Consider the following 21,748-nt stretch of genomic DNA (forward strand, 5'->3'; position numbering starts at 1 on the left):
TGCCTGTAGAACCAGCACAGCTTTGGGAAAGGACAACATAAATGATCAGGAGTACAGGGGAAGGAGAAGGAAAGAAACACAAACCAATAAAAGCCGAATGGTTTGGAGAACAGCTGCAGCAGTTTAAGTCCAGCAAAGATTTTCCAGCCCCTGCAGCTGCTGGTGAGGCTGGAGTGATGAAGGCTCCACTTCTGGTAGCAGTTCACTTCCAGCTGTGCCTTCCAGGCCCTCCAGCAGAGGTCAGGGAAGACAGCTGGAAGCAGCCACTCAAGCCTACAGACAAGTTTCAGAGCCAGAGCTTTGCTTTTGCACGTTATTCTAATGAAGGCACCAACTCCATCTGTTGATAAAGCAGTTTCCAGAGTAACTTAAATAAGTGAATAGAATACACTATAGACTATTCAGGGAAACACCTCTTTTCCTCCAGAACCTGGGCCAGACTGCAACTTCATCACTTCCTAAATGGCACTTGAAAGCAGAAGAGGAGCACAGTGAAATTACAGACAAAAATGGCTTTAACAGAAGAGACTGGACTTGTTAAAAAGAGAATTGAGTTATTTACTAAAATACCTTTCTGAGAAAAGTCAGTATGGAAGAGTATGTGCTGCATGTTAAGACCAGTCACTTTTACAAGGATGGATAGTTTTTTAGAGACCATGGTCAAGATTTGCAATAACTAGCAGCTAATTTGAATACTTTAAACTTTAAACCAGACTTCTTGACACCTGGTCTGTTTCCAGACCTGCTCACTGATCAATGCAGAAGTATTACAGAACAGTTCCTCTTCCTCTCCTCCCTCGTACCCCACGAGACAGAGCATTTCTGAGGAAAGGCTCACAACTTCAGGGAAAACAAACAAACAGACCTTACTCTGCACAGTTGTCAGACACCCTTGGCATTCAGCACGGCAGCCCAACACACAGTTCCTGCTAGAAATCGGAGTTACAGAGTTTATGAATCATCTGAGGAACAGTCTATATCTGATTTCAGAAGGAAACAGCTGTAGAGCAAAAAAATGCACACGACAAGTTGTAAATGACGTAACTCAAATAGTGCACGTTTATTCTGAACGGTATTTCTAAAGAGTTTGAGAAAAACAAAAACATGCTCCTGATGTACAACAAGGGCAATGATATAGATTAAAAATGGACCATCTTCTTGTAAAGAATTTGCTCCCCCTGCAACTTAACTTGTAACATTGAGAATGCATCTGTAAACTGCATACAGCATACCTTTCACTAAATCTTAATTCAAGAGACCAGGGGTGGTCTTAGCCAAATTAATCAGGAAGCAGTTGCAGATTCAAAAGAAACATCCAAGTCAGCAAACACTTTACGAAACACAGACATTGTGCATAGCAGCTGACCCTGGATTACAACATGGGGAAGAATAAAACAATTTGGGGGATCAAATTTTTACTAGACACAGGGCACCATCAAGATTTAACAGAATATCACCTAAGTTTGTTTCAATTGTAACAGTATGTCATACTTAGTCGGCAGGTTTAACCATTAGCTGCATCATGTAAACTCATCCTGTATACACTAAATACATTCTCTCCCTTCCCCCTCCCAAAAATGAGGGATCTCTCTTCTGGATGATTCTTTTTCTCCTGTACCATGGTTTCCTCAAGCAGGAGTCTTTTTGTAAGGTAATATCTTCATACTTCAACCGATGTATGACAAAGCCAGTTGCAGAGATTCAGGAATAACTTGTATATACACAATTTACACTCTAAAGCTGTTAGTCACATACATTTTTCTTGCTAGATCTTCATCCAGAACAGGAGGTGCTGGTGTTTTGTTTTTGTTTTCCCCCACTGAAACTCCCAACTTTGGAAAAATTTAGTTGTTCATAAGCTGTTGTTCTCAAGCTAGAAGAGTGTCCTCCTGCAGCAACAGTCAAAGTAACTGAAGTTCTCTGCAGTAAGCCCATACTTCACGCAATTTCAACGTCTCTGGGTAACAGCACTAAGATGCAGCACTCTCCTCCCTCACTCAACACAACTGATTGACTAATAAAATACAACTGTTTGTCATCCAGAACTACTGAGCTTCACTTGCCCTTATCCATGTACAGGGAACGCAGTTTTCTTAAGATTCAGATTAAACCTTGTATTCAAGATTCAACAACTGTTTTCCAGGATTAATAGCCTGGGAAAAGGAGTCTTAGATTTATTCTCTCTTCCACCTTCTACAAAACATTTTATCAGAAGTTACAATGAGGCAGGTCTGCTGTGGAATAGGAGCTTTAAGAATTGTTCTCATGGATACATTCATAGAATGATGGCAGCCCAAAGCAAAAGGAGACAGAAACAAAGGTTAATCCAAGTAAGTTCAGACATCAGACTTGTACTTTTAAACCTGAAGAAAAACTGTCTGTGAAACACACTGATTTGTGGAAGCCTACGACAACAGCAAATCCTAAGAGTTCATATCCCCACACCCATCTACCCAACCCGAACACTTACCACTTAGTTCTAGAAGAATGAAGAGCACTTTGCTTGGCACCAGAGGCAGCTATGGTCTGAGTTACAGCTGTGCTGCACGAACACCCTCAAATACAATACTGTCTCTCTCTCTCCCTCCACACACTTCTCTCGGTTTGGTCTACAGATGGCCAGGGATACTACGTTGGCATAGACAAGCTAATTGTGCTTCGATACGTCCCCTTCTAGAAAGATGCTGGACTGCCAACATAACCACCACCAGCAGGTCCTAGCTGTACTGAAAAGAAGCTTTTGTCAAAACTAGGCTGCCTCTGGCCAAGGGAACCGTTTGCATCTTTCTAGCCAGAGTCTGCCACCGAGTGCTGCAAACACAGGTGCTCGGGCCATGCAGACGGGCTGCTGCTGGCCCCCTGCCCATCTCCAAGACTCCGTTAGTGCAAACTCAGCAAGTTAAGCAGCCGTTTTCCAGCGCGGGTCTGTCGAGATGCACTCCAACAAATGCCACACACCTCTGTCAAAGAGGGAGCAATTGTGTAGCAGCTCCTATAGTCACCCCTGGGTTATCAAAGACCACCTAACGTGCAGCGAGGGGTGCCATCCCTTGCCTCACCACAATTCCTGGGTAGGAATCCTTGGCTCTCAAGTCACCCTCTACTGACTGGACAGCACCGACTAACCAGATGTCTGCTGCAATGCACACTACAGGTTGGAGGCTTTCAGAGCGGAAGAATTCAAGATGCAGATCTAAACTTTAAAAAACAAACAGGAAAAGAATACAGTTCAGCATCTACATGGGGAATGGGGCAGGTTGGTGTTGTCTCAGCTCAGTGCACTTTCCTAGATGCTCGGAGAAGAGTCCAAGCTCAAGTTGGTATTTATATTGGCATACATAAAATTGCTGGCTACAGTGCCTAGAAAGGAGCACTGGTATTCACGCAAACAAAGCATGAAAGGATGCAAAGCAGAGCTTAGTACAGTTTACTGTAGCCTCAAAGTTACAGTACTAGGAAGAAGCCAGCCAGCCTATTTTCCAAACCCATAAAATGCTCTAATATACGCTGCTTTCTCCGGTGCTCCACGAACACCCTCTCACCAGAGGAGAACTGCATTATTACTACTGAACGGGGGGAACGGGAAAATCATCTTCAAAGGAGCAAAACTGAGCAGTTCTTCACCACCTCCTTCCAAAGGAGCTCATAAACACAGCAAGTCAAGCCAATCCCAAGCAAATCCGGAGACCCTGCAAAGCTACGTGTGATTAGGGTCAGACTCGTGTCTGCCTTCTTACGTTGGTTTCCTCAACCCTCACATCTGTCACCACAGATTCAGTAGCTGTAACAAAGTTATCTGGAGACAGGTGCTTGCCTTATGTCATCAAAGCTGGTAAGGTGGTCACAGTCACTTTTTCCATCCCAACAACACAGATAAAACTAACTCTCAATGAGCCCTGCAGAATTTCACCCATTTTTAAAGCAAGGGTGTTGCCTCAGGATTCCTATGTTTATAAGGTTGTTCTTACCAACACCAGATCTAGCTCTTGCTTTGGCAAAAGTCTGCTGGGAGTTGGGTAAATGAAAATAAGAGAACACTAAGACCACTCTAAATCCTCCTCTCAGTCAGTTAAGAAGTGTAGCACCAGCTTGGGTGAAGAGTATTTAAAAAAAGCATTCAAAAAGATCAGCCCAGGCAGAGTGAAAAGGTATGGTAAAGTAGCCCAACCTTCTCAGCAAAAGATGGAGGAAAAAGCCATACTCAAAAATATTGGGAAGAACTAAATATACTTTTTTGAGGTGGGGGGATTAAGAGGAAGAGTGGGAAGTACTGAAGTAACATTCAAAGGCTAGGGGAGAGTAAAGTACCCTGTAGGTTATAAAAAACACAATAATGTAGGAGTCAAAGGACAAGATATTGCTTTGCCTTTTCCCCCCCATTGGGTTTACATTCTGCTTACTGAAAGAATAATTCTGAAGGAAACTTGTCATCAGGATAACCTGCTCAAGCCCTCCACACCTCAAACTTAAAAGAGATCTGCACACCTTTTCCCACCCCAACAGAAAAAAACAACAAACCAGCCCCCCCTGCCCAAAAAAAAAAAAAAGAAAAAAAAAAAAAGAAAACCACCAGCAAGGAGAGCTCAAAAACAAAAAAAATCCAAAACCAACTACAACCCAACCCCAAACGTGATTGGACAATCCTTGGAAGAAGCATTACATTTTGTTGGAGAGAGGTCAAGAAAAAAAAATTAAGATGAAGGGGTGTAGTAAAAAGAAAAGAAGAAAACAAAACAAAACAACCAACCAATCAAAAAAAAAAGAAAAAAAAAGGAAAAAAAAAAAAAAAGAGAGGCCTCTCTTTCCTTATTTGGCGACAAGCAAGTGCAAGAAAGTGTCCGCTGGGGTTTTGTTCAGTTGTCGGTCTTTTGCACATCTGCGTTCTGGCCAAGACAAGGGGCTTTGAGGTTTTTCTGCAGCACGTGAGCATCTGCGGGCTCTATCCTCTTGTAGTAGTTCTTCTTCGTCTCGATGATCTCAAAGCCAAACTTTCTGTAGAAGTCAATTGCAGATTCGTTGCTGATCTGGACATGCCTGGGACAGAAGAGGGCATAGAGAGACAGGGGTCAGTCAGAACGGTCAAAGACAAGCAAAACAGCTATCTAGATAGAGAGGACAGCAGTGTAAATCCAAGACTGGAAATGCTGGTCTTCCCAATTCAATTCTGGGTTAACACTCAACTCCTGGATGGCCCATGGTTGTCGGTAACAGTACATGTTTCTCCTCAGTAAAACTCTTTCAAGGAACACAAAACAGGAGAGAGATTCTGAAGCATTACTAACTCGGTAATTTCAATTTTTCTTCATCTCAATAAAGCAATATGGCAGATATTTAGTAGAAATATATAACAGAGTTTCACTGTAAAGCCAACTTTAACTTCCTGTAGTAATACCTTGCAGGTGACCAGAGGGGTTGTCTCAGTGATGATCCCAACACACTGTAACATAAAACTGGCAATGGTGTTTGATATGATTTTAACACCCTGCTCTACTCTAACTACTCCTCTCTCCTCACAAAAAGCCCTACGGATTTACAAAGTCCTTTTCCCTTACATTTACTTCCCCTAGAGTTTTACAGATTTTGCCAGTGTGTTTCAAGCTCTCCAAAACAAACAGCCATCAGATCTTTATCCTAAGTGACTGGGACATTTATTTGCAAAAGTTTTGTTAAAAAAAAAAAAAAGAAAAGAGAAAACAAGAAACAGAGAAAAGAAAGAAAAATGTTTGGCTTAACAAAAGGCATTCATTAAACACTCCCAAAATTCAGTGGACACTGCGCAAGTTCATGAATCACTTTGTCATGACAACACACTGCATAACCATAGAACCAAAGTAACTGTGGAAACAACAGCAGAACAAACCAAAAAATCTTCGTGTTAAGCCAAATAAGCACCAAAATGCTAAAAGGGAACTTTATTATAATGACAAATCTAGGCACTGATATCAAATTTGGTGCTAAACTGCATAATACGTTCAGATAGAAGATGCACAAGCAACAGACACAGTAATAAAATCAAAGGGCCACTAAAAGAACTTTAGCCCAATTTGGGGGCTATTTATTGTCATGTCAGAATCCTTAGTCTGGGCAGTGTAAAGAAAGATTATGAAGGATTTGGGTTTTTTTTTTTGCATTAGAACCAGCAAACAGTTCCTTCACTGTGCACACAGTAATGTGCAAAAGTAAAAAGGAAAGCCCCCTGTCCCATCAGCAGGCATCTCAGAGAGTCTCACTTCTTCTGAGGCAGGAGAGCAGGAATAATGAGCCAAAAGCAGTTTTACTCAGACACCTCTTCAAACACGTTCCTCTTACAGAGATGGCACAAAGCAACAGCAGTAGAGGACCTGGAAGAGTCTGCATCTCCATGCCAGAAGTGGACTGTTTGAGGAGAAAGTCACTCCATTTACAGTGATATCAGTGTATGAAACACTCCTCACCAGACACCAACACTCCAACACAGACACCAAGGCACTGGAAAAAGCACAAGTGTGAAACCAGTAGCAAAGGAAAAGCATAGTTTTGGCATTTCTGGATTTCAGACTGTTTCCAGGGGGACTAATGGGGTGACTGTCCTCTACCTCAGGGCTTGTTCTGTTGTCTGCATCATGCCAAGTGCTTACGAAGACATGCAGTTCATTAAAAAAAAAAAAAAACCAAAAACACCAACCCCCCCCACACAAAAAACCCCCAAACCCCAAAAAAACGCAAAAAAACCCAACAAAAAACAAACACCCCTCCAACCAAAACAAACAAACAAAACAAAAAACCAAAACCCAAAAACAACAACAAAAAACCAAACCAAACAAACAAAAAACCCAAAACAACGACAACAACAAAACCGCCCAAAAAACCAAAAAACAACACACAAAGCACAAGAAAACCTCTCCCAAAACTGAAAAACACACTAAAACTAAAAAAAACAACACCCAGAAACAAAACTGAAAACAGCTTCCTCAGCTAGGTCAAGGCACTGATCTAGTTTATTGTGTTGCTGCACAAACAGCTGACCTGGCAGTGTGCAAGAATGGAAATAGCAGTTGGGTCTCATTACTGAATGTAAACTTTGAGTGTTTGCAAATTATCTCTGATATTCTGACCCACAGAGTGCTGTCATAAAAGACAAAAAGCAAATGCGTCAAAACTTGCGGTATTTTCCATTCTGAAGATGACCTTTATATGATTAAAAAAAAAATCCTTTCTAAAAAGGTTTTTTTTGTCTTACAGTGGAATTTTGCTCTAGAACATAATTTTTTAACTAAACTATTTTCAAATACATCAGATTTACAGTACCCTTTCCAAAGCAAGCACACTTTTAGTTTTCTCAGCATTACACAACAAGCCCAGAATATGACCCCTGGCTTTCGGGCTAGTACTTACAAGGTGTTCCATGATCCCACTAAAATATACACTAAACTCACACTTAGATCTCCATCCCTTTGCTCCCATATCTACCTCTATCATCTCCCAAAAATGCATGAATGTAACTCATTTACTTACAGATAGATGTTGTCAAAAGTGCCATCTTTTTCACAGATGTTTAAGACATGATTCAACATTTTAGTTCCTGCCAAAAGATAAAGAGATACCTGAGGAAACTAGAAGGGTACAATTAAGTCTGTACTTAGCCAGGTCCTTCCCTGAGGAGAGGCAGTTTAGCTGTAGGAAGACTAAAATGATAGTGTGAAAACTAGGAAAGGCAAACAAAACACGATGTGTAAGTATTTCACTCTCAGACTGCTCATAAACATTAATTCATTGTTTCTTTGAAGAAGAAATAAAAATCACAACAGCCCAGAAGCATATGTATAAATCAGCTTATTTTAATACTAGTTTCAAGGTCTCAAACTCTGCTCAAAATACAGCCAAAACATTCCATAAAGCAGTGAGGGCACTGGTAAGCTTTTCTACTAAAGACCTAGTGAAACAGTTGAAGATAAAGTTATCTTTTCAATCCAGTTTATCAAAGCAAACAGGTTATTATAGGCCTTCATTAATCTGTCCTATGGGCATGCAATGTGGAACAGAGGACTAAATGAAGTATAGACAAAAAGCAGGTACTACACCTGAGCAGCAATAATCAGTAGTGATAGAGACAAAATAAACAGAAACCCCCTGCATTTAGAAGAGTGGAGGGAGTTGTGCTCTACTTATGTATGACTTGCATACTGGCTACATATCTCTGACAAATTATTTTGTCTCTCTCTCTGCAACGATTTTCACATCCATAGAAGCAGAGTATTTACATCACAGTATATGATTAAGATTAAAGTAATCTGAAATCCTAAATTGAAAATTTCTACAAAAGGTTCATTTCGGAAAGGCTGGGAAGAATGAGCACATGATAAATCACACTCTTTCCCCCAAGTCTCTTCCAAAGAGATCAGTAGTCTGAAGTGCACTAACTTGGTTAAAAAAATCTGAAAGAGCATTTAGAAAGCTGGGCAGCAATCTGGTCTCTTTGATGCCTCAGATACAAAAGAAGACCTTCCTTACCTATTCCTAGCCTTCGGTAGGGTGCCAGGCATCCAAGTGTCATGATGTACAGTCTCTTCTGGTTCTGGGAGTGATCCACCCTACAGCACACTGCTCCCACTGCAATATCATTGAAATAGGCTGCCAGGGAGGGAAACAAAGGCCCATCAGAAACAAGCCTCAAACTACACATATGGACAGCTCTTCCACTACACCCTGTATCTTCCTTCTTCCCTCCCTCCCTCCCCTCTTGCTAATTCTCCTATCCAGATAAAATAACACACATTGCAGACCCACATTTGGAATGAAGTCACGAGCGCTGCCTTGATACAGTGGTTGCTTATTACTGTTCACACCAACCAGCAATGACATCAGGAGGTAAACTGCAATGCACAGCTGTTTTCTTCTGGAACAGAAAACATGCCTATTCCCAGTGGAATGTCATCTACTTAGAGCATAGACCCTCTGTGGCTTCTTTGAGGCTCTTAAACAGTTACTTTTCATGATGTAAAACAACTAAATAGAAGGAGCTGCTATTCAAAACCATTATGGATAGCAAGGATGACCACTTCTGCCACCACAGCCCACAATTACCGGCAAGAATATTTGTACCTAGTTTGGCAAGTTCGCCAACCTCCAGTACATCCTTGTAGAACTTGTCATTGTAGCTGACAGGAAAAATGACCTGGTTTAGCCTCTTCAGCTGCTTAATGTTGTGTGGCGTCACATCTCCCAGCTCGATCCGGCTACTGGAACAAATCAAAACATGCTTAACATCTGACATACTGCAACACTGTTAAAGACACCCAAGATTAATTATTTTGCTTATGCTTTTATGGTTTTACTGGGTGGGAGAGAGAAGAACATGGATGTCTGTAGAAGTATTAGCTTTAACATTATCCCACTCATTTCCCCTCTAATCATCAAGATCATAAGAAAATAAAAATGAAAAACCCCAAAGAAAATTTAGGAGGAACAGGAAGCTAGAACAGAGACCAAGGAAATTAAGTTCTTATCCGTGCTTCAAAGACAGCCTCAATTTTACCACCTATCAATATAAAGCTTATGCTTAGACAAAGTCATTCCTAAACATCTGTCTCTAAAAACCAACAGTTCTGCGTGCAACAAATGTATTAAGCCTGTTAATATGCAAGTGTGCTTTTCTCAAGGTGATATCTGCATCTGCTTTGATCATCACTGAAATCTTTCTTCCTGCTGAGAGCAGAACCACAACTTTAAAATACATTGAGTTATACTGAGAAGAAACACACCAAGCTTCTCTCTTTTCTAAGACTAACTTCCTGACAGAAACACTATACAAACATAAGATTTTTTTTTAAAAAAAGAAAAAATAAATTTAAAAAGAAAGATATTAGTTACTCTTGGGTGAGTGCAAGCAGTTTTAACAAGGATTACAAGAATGAAAAATAAAAAGACCAAGATAATAAAAATCTTTTCCCAAATGGTCACCAGAATATGTGGGCAGGTACAAAGCCAGTGCACATGGAATTAGAAAAGCACATAATTCTAGGTTCATAACAGCCCTGTTTTACTGAATAGATATGGGGAAGCAGATTGTTTTCTGCCCAAACAGCAGTAAAAACACTGTTTGCTCTCCAGATTCCTTTTTTCATGTATGGCCATTTGCACAAGTCCCTTTGAGAATTGTATTCCAACACAACATAAGTCCCAAGCTAATAAGGATGATATTCTCACGTTACAGAAGTACTCCCAGTGTAAACAAGCATGCAATCAAAGTTATTAGATGGTGGAGAAACTGTAGTACTTGTTTGATGCCCAGCTTGGCACAACTGCTCAGCCTAGAACAGCAGGGCTTCTTCACGCTCACAGAAGACAAGTTCTGACCCCAGCCAGCAGTGCTGCTGCCTTTTCCTCACAAAGGGCAGGAGTTAAACTGTGGCACGTGGCTTTCTGGGTATATCTGTGTCCATGAAAGAGTTTTGCTAGAGTAGGGCATCTCAGTAATCTCGTACTAGGAGGGAAGAGAGCACTGAAGAGCCCCTTTCACTGCAGTCCACATGAGAGTAGAAACCAAAGGGAGCAGGTCTCACGTGCCCAGCTAGGTCAGATAAGCTGCAGTGCAGGAGATCAGTAAGGGAAGAAGCCTCACATTCATACTCAGTTACTGAAAGCCCAAGCTCTTCTACAAATAACACCACATTTATTAACCTTGGCGATACTAAAAAGTATCAGTAGTTCCGAGCTTCAGTAGATCAGCAATGATCATTGCTGAACTCACAACAAAGTTGCTGTACGTCACATCTACTTTTGAGCAGAAGTTCCTCACACAGACCATTACCAGGTAGTGTTTTCTAATATTATTTTAAGATTAATTAGTTACTAATCAAAGAAACCAGGCATTAGAAGACATGAACTATGAAATACTTATGATGACAGTGCAACAGGACAAAGATATGCTACCACAGGCAGCCAGGACAAGACGGCTAAGAAAGGGAACATAGTCAGAAAATGGATCTTCACCAAGAAGGTTTCAGAGAACAAATAAAGAAATGCAGAAGCAGAGTCTAAGGCTGGGAGCTGCTGAGCCAAGACATCACCTCTGAGGCTGGCATCAAGCCAGAGAAATGAGCTCTGTTAGTAGATGGCTAAAAAGCGCTTGCTGACACATTTCCTCAAGACCCTGGACTTCCCCCCTCTATCTCTCACCACTTGCCACATTCACTGTTGCCTCCTGCCATCTCCTGCTGCTTGTCTCCTGTGCTCTGTCACTATCTGCTTTGTCCTTGCAAGAATTGCACCAGGGACAGTATCTTATCCTGGAGAATAATATGAAAGAGGTTTGAGGAACACTGCAGGAAGCATAAATCAATATGTCATATATATCTGTTTAAATAGCGTGTACTCAAACCATAAATTACTTTAATGTATAGCCCTGGCTGATTAAATCAGCACCACATCTGTTATGCACAAAACCATTTCATACGTAAATTAAATAAGAACATGGAAAGGAAGACCCACAGAATGAGAATTCAGCATTTTGCCTGAAGACAGTGTGGCCAAAGTGCCACTGGGGCCTTGAGTAAGAGCATGGGAAAGCGTTCAGCAGTAGTCTTGCTGTCCCCAAGCCACTCATTTCCATCCTCTTGCTGGCACAAACATTTGTGCAACAATGTGGTGAGCCAGAACCTATTAAAACTAACCCAGACAAAAAAAGAAAAGTTTGGTTCTGACCCACATCAGTCCCCTGACTGGGGTCACCACACAAGTCCTCTGCCAGCATAAAGAAGAGAAAAAAGGTTGGCATAGGCAGAACTAATTGGTTCTTGAGCAGAAGTGCCAGTTCACCTCAGTTTAAACTGGAAGTACTGTTCAAGAGGAAGACAGGGATGTAGAATATCCAGTACATCTGTGAACACAGTCCAGAGATATTCTGCTACACTTTATCATTCATGGAACAACACGTACTTTGATCCTAAGGACTTAAAAAAGCTACTCCAAATAGCTGAGACAAAGCACCTGTAACAAAGAACTCAAAATTATCATTCCCTTCTTTTCACCAGAGTAAAGCATGAAGCTTTATGGAGTCTTTGTTGTTGTTAGTTTGTTTGTTTTTAACAGATGTTTACAACTAGACCCGCTTCTTCAAGTGAAGTCTCAGCCAAGTCAATAACTTAAGTTTACTGTGTCAGCTAAGGTCTGACTAGGCCAGTCCTGTGCATTCCAGCTTAGTAGAAGGTGTACCAGAAGCACTTATCCTCTGCTGTTGCAAAGAAAAAAAATTAAATTACAAGCTCAAATTAGCATATGAGAGAACATAAAGATGTGTAAAGAATCTGAAGTGCCCAGAAGGGACGTGCCCTTCCATAACAAATTATTTGATTCCCTGATGTCACTAATATTCCTAAGAAGATCCACACTTACAGCTCAAATGGCACTCCACGGAGGATGCAATAGTCAGCTGTACTTCATCTTAGATGTCAAAGGTTCTGGGACAAACCAGTCACCCCATCCCAAGCAATTGTTTTCAGCATAGAGGGATGCAGGACTCCTGGCTTAGCCGGTCAGGCCTCTTACTACTGCAGTGTTCTACAGATCCATAGACTTTCCTCAATGAAATACCAACCACTTAAACATCTTCCACTGCAAGGCTCTTCCCAAGCTACCATTATTCTCAGTTAGCTATTCCAGTGTACTCCATGCTGTCTGGAGATAATGTGTACCACTGCATAGGCCTTTCCAGAGAGTTAATCATGATTCCTTCATACCTTTCTTCTAACTAAAGCCAAACTCCTGCTCTCTTCCTGCAAGACTGGCTCTTAGTTCCTACTATCATCATACTAGCTCCTCCTTACATTCCTTCTGGTTAAAGTTGATTTTCCTTAAACATGGCGAACCAAAACTGCTTACAGCAGCCCAAACACTATTGTCTTGTCACTACTGGGAGCATTTTCCTGACATATCCTAGAACTACGTTTGCATTTTTCATGACTGCTATACTCCATGACTTGGTCACTGGGGAAAAAAAGCACTTGGAGGATTCACTAGTAAAGGGAATTGGTTCCTGGTGCATAGGCTGCTATCTGTTAAAAGTGCACAGCAACACTGCCCAGCGATGTAAGAGCGGAAGTGAAGAGTGATCCACCAAATCTGAACAGAAGTGTGACTTTACTGAGGTGACAGGCACCACTTCCTGAAACTGGATGCGTGCCCAGAACATTGGCATTAACACTCCTGCTCTGGCATGCCAGTGTCCTAAGATCCTCCAGGCACTGGCTAGAGAAAGCCTCACAGTTTGCAGGACCAAGTGCAATCTAGTTAGTCCTGCTGCAGTTGCATTGCTCTGCCTGCAGCTTACAAGGCCGTGATTGGAACCGTCTGTTTTTCCTACACTGTCTTACATGGATACCAATGGAAGCAACACAGGCTACAAGACATTAGCGCTACTTACGCTAGGACTGCCCTTCACTGCTCAACACATACCGAAGGAGAGCTGCTGTACAGAACGACAGCTCAAGAGGCAGCTACAGTTCAAGAGGAAACACAAATTCACTCCTGGGAATACCAAGTGCCGAACACTAGTTTAGAACCAACATCAGGGAGAAAAAGGGCCAATTTCAAGTTTCTTAATGCTGTAAGAATCTCAGCCTCATTCAACTTTAAATAGTGCAAGTCTCTCCCCAGAGGGACGTGCCTGACTGAAACAGATCTCCGCGTAACTGATAGCTGGGCTCAGGCTTATTGAAGGCATCTGGCAGGCTAAATTTAGCAGAGCAGTATCTGAAATTTGCAAAACTTACTGAGGAGTAAGTCAGGAGAGGCAGCGTGGAGAAATGGGCCCTAACAAATTAAGAGGACTTCAGAGAAGGTTTGTCACCTGCCAAGCAGCCAGCTAGCTTTATTGCTTCTATTTTGGCTTCCAAGTCAAAGCAGGAGTCTAGACAGGATAATCCACTCATAAAATAAAACCAAACCAGAACTATGAAGGCTATAGACCTGAAGGGCGTGGCTCTGCTTAGATTCTACTCCTAGTCCAAAAGAACCTCTCCTAGTGTTTTGGGGTTCAGGGTTGATGGGATTTTTGTGGACTTTTTTGATTGGTTTGTTTTTGCTTAGTTTGTTGTTTTTTGGTTGTTTTTTTTTTTTTTTAAATAGATGAGCTGCTTTGCTACACACACAAGTTAGTCAAGTTCTTGTGGGCAGACCAGAATGTTTTCAATTATCTCAGAGATCTGTGGGCTGCATATCTACTCTGCTTTGCTTGTCAGAAAACCAGAAGGATAAGTACAAACCTAGCATGCATAAAGTATTACCAATTTGCTCTGAGACCCCTGATCTTCTTTAGTCCTGCTTACTACTGAAAACATGTACTGCATGACACCTGATACCCTGCTGGCAGTTACCCCCTGTTCTGGCCTGCAGAAGGGCACAGTGATGTGCAGAAGACAACAAAGCAATTTTAGAGTCAGAATTAACAAACTACTTCCTTCAAGATCTGAAAGTCTAGTGAATAGGTTTCATGCATCACAATTCCCCAAGACACATATCAGACCCTAGCTGCCTGTCCCTTTATCACAAAAAAAAGGAAAAAAAAAAAAAAATCACAGCACATTACAGCCACACTTCTTCATTATATCTGGATATCATATAATTTGCTCTGCTTCAACGTAGAAAACTTGACCACATACAAAAGACTGGCCAGTCTTCACATGCAAGAAGCAAAGTTATGCTATAATAGCCTCACAGTTTTTCCAGCTGAGACATGTCTAGGTCTCAAACCTTCAAGTGAAAAATAAACTTTCCCGAGAAAATGAGAAGCTATCCCATTCTGCAGATGGATACAAAGAGCAGGAATCACTCTGCCCAGCTGACAGAATTTTCAAACTCCAAAAGAGCAAAAATGAATGAGCTGGTCTGGAACAAAAAAGCAGACACACATATATCACTTAGCTGTCCATAAAATTCTGCTGCTCCAGAGCACCTCACAAGGTTAAGACCTAAATATTTCATCAGTCTATCCCAGCTACATCAATATCAGATGAAAGAGGAAACAACTCGTCTGCAATCACACAGCAGATAAAGAGCTGCCAGAAATCCCAACTCTCCATTGCTGCTCTAACCACCTTTCCTTACTGGTCAAGTTAGCTTACAGGAACATTGATTTTGATCCATGATTGCTAAACAGAAGTACTTCAGTATTTTGAAACAGCTTCCCTCAAAATTAGTTTTGTGCCTCCACTAATTGTATCCTGAGACACCTTATAGATGACTGCTCCTTTCCACACCCTCAGTGTCCCCAGATCGAACAATTACTTGCCTCCCAGAAGATCATGACCCTTTGCTAATTAGTGTTTATGAAGTACCTGATGATCATCAGGTAAGAACAGAGGCTTACCTTCAAATTCAAAGTAGAAGTTATGCTTACAAAGCACCTTATTTACATAAATACAGCTTGAGGGCACTTCTTGTATGTACACAGATAACAAACTACAGAATTGACATATCAGGAGAAAATAATTTTTCTGCTTCACACAAATTATTTCTAGAGTTCACTGAAAATAAATTTTTTTACAAATGCCTTTGTCCATCAGAATAGTGAGGGGGAAAAAAAAAAAAATCAGTTAATTGCGGGTTTCCTACCTATACTTTGGATTTCAGTCCCAGAGCTGGGTTTTGCAAGGTGTTCAAATCACACATTGTATTGATAACATACTGTGCAAAATGAACTGAATGTGCTATCAATGTTATATGCCTACCTTAAAAACACTTCTAAGGCAACAATCATTCCCCCCCGCCCCATCCTTTTCCTAGTTTTCACTAAGAATAAATTATTCTCAAATAAAAATTTGTCCCAAAGATCTAAAAACAAATAAATCTCCTTTAACTGCAATTTTCAACCTAATTTGTGATCTTTGCTGATAATTCTAAGTGTCATGTAGAGAAAAACTTTCACAATCCTTCAACTGCTGCCTGGGTCTCATCTCATACTCTCAAGAGAACATAAATACAATGCTCAGATGGTGGAAATCAGAATTTTTTTTCAGGGTTATGGATTCTAGTCTGCTAAGGGTCAAAAATCACATGGAGCTCGGAAAAGAACAGGGAGAGGGAGAAGAAAGGCCAAGTGAACTCAAGAAGTACTTAATGCATGAAGATCTTACTATGAAGCACAGTATTTTCAATTAATTAAAGAAAGAAACACTCTGCCCCCAGGAGAAGTCCAATATCTTAATCTCAGTCACCTAGTGACAGTGTTGTGGAAATGGTTTTGGCTCTATTTTCAATAAAGCCTAAAGTACAATTTCCTTCTCATAATGAATTAATTCAATAGGCTTTGACACAAATACACAGTTACCCCATTTCAGTGCTGTGCTTCTCCGCTCTCAGGTCTCCAAGGCCAAGAGTCTCCAGACCACCAGGTGTTCTTCTGTGCACAGACTCTCTCTTACCCCTGGCTTCCCCACCTCAAACTCCCTCCTGACAAACTTCTGCTGCCTGACAACTCCCAGAGGGGTCACTTCTGCCCTTGCCCTTTTCCAGCCAGCAGCAGAAAGTAATCCTGACATTGCCTGCCTCACTTAGAGCAGGAGGGATGCAAGGAAGTACTGCACTTCTCTCTTATCAATTCCCAAACAAATACAAAGATCCAACTTTTTATGCTCTTTCCTCTTCTGGATAAAAATATCTAGCGCCTTCTCAGATTGGTCTGAACCCTTCTAATGCTTGCCAAATAGGCAGGCTCTTCAAGTTCTGAATGACTTCCACTTGGATTAAAGTATTCTTCTGGCTCAACCATCACCCATTATTCCCCATTTTAAAAGAGATTTAGTGTGGCAAAGGAGGATGCATCATTTCTTGTCCTCAGGAGATGGCAGCAGAGTCTGTGGCATTTGGTGACTAACTAATGTTACTACATTTTTCACCGGAATGTCCCAAACTACCAAGCCACATCTACATGCAGAAAGAACTGAACGGTTAAACAGTGCTCAGAACAAAAGACTGGGTTCTACAGTGCTTCAGTAAAATGGCTACAACCCTTCTGCTAACCTCCTACCCTCCCAATCCTTCCTACTTCGTGGAATGTCTTAATCTGGTTATGGAATTAAACTCACGGTGGTCAGAGTTATAAATCAGGTTAAAGTACCTATAATAAACTGCACTGAGTTTTTTTATAAACTCATTTAGAAGCTCTTAAGCCATTTGTAAGCTTGCATATAGGAAAGGTCTAAATTTACCATCCATGAAAATAAATGCAGACTATAGCTCACACTTGGACATTTCTAGGTTCAGAAAATGCCTAAAAATAAAGTGATTTTCAAGCTCAATTACCTTTTTTGTCCTGCCTCCAGCGCATATGACCATTCAGCAGTTTTCTCATAAACTTGGAACTTCCTCCCATATATGTTAAGCTTAGCACTGTGCCGAGCAAACGGAAACAATTCAGCAGCTCGGCACAAACTCTCTCATACTCACTCAGGAGAGAAAAATCCCTCTCTGTTCTCCTCAGAAACACAATCACCTCCAGGACCTTGAAAGGTTTACTCCTTGAATCCGGGCAAAACAAGCACAGGTATCAGAGCTTACCCGTAGTGACTCCTCACAGTTCAGAAACAATACAGTTATTTTTCTGCTCTGCTCAGTACCCCACAACTGTGATGCCTCTCCTACAAAGGCAGCCAGAGCAGCACAAGCCTGCAGGGTCTCAGGGTTAGGAAGTTCTCTGGGGCTGCAGGTATCTGTTGCGGAGAATGGAGCCTGCAAGACTCTTCCACAGCAAGTCAGGAGGACCCTCAAGAACTACAAAACCTGAGACTTAGCTGCAAACACAACAAAGTTGAGAGGCAATCTCCTAGGAGTGACTTACCCAAAAGCAGTGCACACTTCTTTCTAAGGCTGGTTTAACACACAGAACTCTAGTGACTCCCTGTTTCCATCAGTTTTCTACCACGTGGCTCAAGATGTGCTGCTGCATGACAATCTCCCAAGTGTTTGCCATCAAAACTGGAGAGGGATTTGGTCACTGTGACAAAGTAACACAGGCACAGGATCACAGGCACGGGGCCCTGCTTGTAACATGCACCACCAGCTCCATGTATGTGACAGTGCTGGTCACACAGCAGGCACACGCAGGTCCTGCAATAGCCTCATCTAATGTGATTTTTTTGTGAAGGCCATCAGGGAAAGCCTGGATGCCTTATTTTCATAGGTTTCATCTGTACTGAAACAAGTCAGAAATGCAGCCTTACTTTAAGATATCAAATGTCATGGACAGCAACCAGCAAATGCTCAAGAATCAATACAAGACTTTCAGTTTTCTCTCCTTAAAACCAGCAGCACAACAACTGTAATGAAAACACAAAACCACTGAGCAACAAGTGAATCAACACCATGAAAACAGCTAAGTGCAGGGAGTATTATTTACATCTGCTCTATAAAAACAGCCAGATTACTATAGACAGTGGAACCTGAGTTGCTTCCACTGGTATTTTTCCTCATGCAAACACAGTTATAAAACAGATTTTCAAATTCAAGAACTAACAATAATAATTTATAATAAATAAAAAATTACTCTCTAGAGGATCACAAGGATCAGTAATACAACAGTGAATTACCTCAGTTATTCAAGTCATATTTAAGAAAAAAAGGGAAACATAATAAGACTCTAATCTATTAAAATTATTCATAAGGTGAGGATAGAGTGAACATAAAGCCAAGTCTCACAAATCCAGGTGGAAGCTAATAACAGTTCCCAGTTCAGAAGATGGTGTTTAACTCATCAAATAAGAGATAACCCACAAAATTGTAAGCAACTGAGAAAGCACAAAAAACTTCTGCTATTTCTGAAACCAGAGGTCCTAGGTAGAAGAGATCACCTAACCTCAAACACCCTGATGACAGAGACACTACAACCTGCCATGCATTATTAACACACATCTCTGTGCTATTTCAAATTCAGAGAGCTAAGAAAGAAGGCTGCAAGCAACACACGTTGACTACACAGTCATTTAGATCTGAAATTTCATGCCAATGAACTGGAGAGTTTCTTTTTTAATTCTTTCTCTGCCAAAGTAGACTCTTCATAATGACAGCCGATAAAACATCAGCTGCTCTAAGCGCTTCCAAAATCATCTCTGCATTTTGTGGGGTGTGTTACAATGCAGTGCATACATTCCCAGAAAAAAACAGTCAGATGGAGTCAGTTTGTTCAGAAGGACTTGTCCACAATTTTGGATTCAATATTGAAGAGAAACCAAATCCCTGCAAGCCCATCAATTTCTGTATGCTGGGAGCTGAGGCTTTAGATATATTTTTGGACCCATCTTTTGACACTACTTGTACTTTAGGGATCTTCACCAATCTTCATAACTTAAAAAACAATTTGGGTTTGTTCCAAAGTACTCCTGTGTAATTTACACATTCCTTTTGAACTATTCTCTGGTCCTTTGAGTCTCATTGTATTTAAATGGGGTTACTTTTCAATTTGAGCTCTGTCGGCATATTTGCCTCTATCTGAATTTCTAGAGAACACCTGGATCCAATATGAGAATCTGCACAGGAATATGAATTTATTCTGCACCAGAACTTGCTGTGTGGTGCTAACAGTGTTTTGGCAAGACAGGAAGATGTTCTTCGTCAAAGAGATGAAAGAGTACCAGAAGAGCAGAAATATCAAGCACAGAACCCAAAGCAGTAAGCCCTGAAGTTGAACCAGAAATAAAGCTGCCTGTAAGTAAAGTAAAGTACCAGAAATGAAGTTTGGTGCTTTGAAAGCAGAAGAGCGGTATGCAGATTTTTTCTCCATAGCTTTTTATTTTTGAAAAAAAGTTACAAGTAAAAGAGTCCACGAAATGAGAACTCCTGATCAGTGCAAGCAGAGCCAGCTCAGTTCCTCGAGGAGCACTGAGCACGGCAGACAGCTCTGGCCATGCCCCACCAGGAGATCCCCACAGCTCCAGCCTGGCACACCTGGGCCACTTTCCCATTCACACACCCAGGTCCCAGTAACCCCATCCCACGACTGACATACAACCAAAGCAAGGCTAAGCTGTAGCAAAGAGCAGGACGGTCAACAAAGGATAAAAGGAAACCCAGTTGTGTCGGGAGCGCTGCGGAACGAGGATCGCATCAGCTGCCACCTCATCTTGGCTGATCCACGCTGCCGCTCTTCCCGCAAACTCCGCCGTCCTCATTACAAGGTGACTAAGAGTGGGGTGCCCTGCTTTATGTAGGGTGGTGCAGGTGGATAAAGGGTGGTCCAATACCCCAAACACACCTACTTTACATCACCCGAGAGTTTGTTTATTTGCAATCACCCCTGAACCTCTTTCTACATTCACCTGCCAGTCCCTCACGATGCCTGAAGCTGCTTACATGCTGTAAGAACCAGCTAAGAGTCTGTTCTCCAGCAGTCCTGTATGACCTCACCCCTATTGCTAATCAGCTAAACCCCTTACCATTTCTTAGTAAAAGCTTAAGTGATTCAGCTTCCATTCACCCTGCCTTAAGCTGCCAAACTGGAATAATAATACCCATCATTGCATAACACCAGTTCCAAAGGGACTGGTTTAATGCTCTTTTGAGAAACAGCTGGGGAAAGCTTCCTTTGTGTCTATGAAGGAACTGAGGCAGGGAACTGGAACGAGCACGTTTTGTGGAACACAAATGATGCTGGAGTTAATAAACATTAGGTGGTTTGGCCAACATTGAAAAACCTGTCCCAAAGTGACCTGCACAAGGTCAGGCAGGTCACCTGACACCAAAGCACAACTGTGAGTGTAAAGGCCGCAACTCTCCTGTACAAAAACGGCACCTCATTGCCCCCACTGAAAAGGAAATCAAGTGTTCGCAGCCAACCAGATTTGAAATCTCTACTTTTCAGGAGATAGAGAGAAGCGACGTCAGGCCCAAAGCAGCGGGTGTGCTACAGAAATGTGACACAGAACACAGCTCGTTTGTCATCCATCCACGCTGCACAGCCTCCACGTAGCAATTAAAGACTGAAAAACCCAACAAAAGTGCTAAGAGGATGTTACACACAACAGCACCGCAAAACCACACGCATCCGAGGCTGGCAGATTCCTCGCACCGAGTGAGCGGCGCTTTTTTGCTACCGCCAGACACGGACCAGACAGGGACGACAACGCGGCCAGCATCACCGCCCGCTCTACGGATCACCAGAGCCCGCAGGGCGGGATGCCCCCGAGCAAGAGGAGCCGCCGCGTCCCGCCCGCTCCGGCGCGGGGCTCAGTGCGGAGAATCCCCGCTCCCGCGGCGGCACAATCGCGACGGCGCGGGAGCCCGCGGGCAGCTCCAGCTCAGCCCGAAGGGCGCCAGCGGCGGCACGGCCGGCTTTTCTCGCCCACGGGGACTCCCCGGCACCCACCCGCCCGTCCCAGAGGGCGGGAGGGACGCAGCGACACCCCCGGGCTCAGAGGCGGCGGCACCGCTCGGCCCTCTCCGCCTCTCGCCCAGCGCGCCGCGCCGCCCGGGCCCGCCCCGCTCCCCGCTCCCCTCCCGGGCGGCCGCGGCGCGGGCCGAGCCCCGCACTCACCCCTTCATGGTGCGTCCGCGGCCTGCCCGGCGTCCGCGCTGGCTGCGTCCAGGGCCCGGCGGTGCGGGTGCGGCTCCGGCCTCCCCGTGCTCAGCGCGGGCGGCTCAGCCTCTTCCCGATCCTGATCCCGATTCCGATCTTGGTCTTGATCCCGCTCCCGCTCCACATGGGCCTCCGCCCGCCCCGCCCCGCCCCGTGACCCCTCACCTCACGCCGCGCGCGCGCCTCCGCCCCGCCCGCCATGACCCG

General features: G+C 42.8%; 1 protein-coding gene across 3 annotated transcripts; it reads right to left on the reverse strand.

Annotated features, from left to right (window-relative positions):
* Nucleotides 1–1,036: 1,036 nt before the first annotated feature.
* Nucleotides 1,037–21,675, reverse strand: NAA50 (N-alpha-acetyltransferase 50, NatE catalytic subunit). Of its 3 annotated transcripts, none has more exons than XM_040056071.2 (5): nucleotides 21,500–21,675; nucleotides 9,082–9,215; nucleotides 8,491–8,610; nucleotides 7,495–7,561; nucleotides 1,037–5,034 (listed from the first exon to the last, which is right to left on the reverse strand). In XM_040056071.2, exons 1-5 carry the CDS (start codon nucleotides 21,505–21,507, stop codon nucleotides 4,854–4,856), a joined length of 510 nt encoding a protein of 169 aa, XP_039912005.1. In that variant the 5' UTR covers nucleotides 21,508–21,675; the 3' UTR covers nucleotides 1,037–4,853. The 3 variants fall into 3 exon arrangements, with proteins under 3 accessions (XP_039912005.1, XP_039912004.1, XP_039912003.1); XM_040056070.2 differs by having other exon boundaries at nucleotides 9,082–9,218; nucleotides 21,500–21,674; XM_040056069.2 differs by lacking the exon at nucleotides 21,500–21,675 and having other exon boundaries at nucleotides 9,082–9,253.
* Between the last annotated feature and the right edge of the window lie 73 nt (nucleotides 21,676–21,748).

This window comes from Hirundo rustica, chromosome 2 (genome assembly GCF_015227805.2).
Source record: "Hirundo rustica isolate bHirRus1 chromosome 2, bHirRus1.pri.v3, whole genome shotgun sequence".
Lineage (NCBI taxonomy): Eukaryota > Metazoa > Chordata > Aves > Passeriformes > Hirundinidae > Hirundo > Hirundo rustica.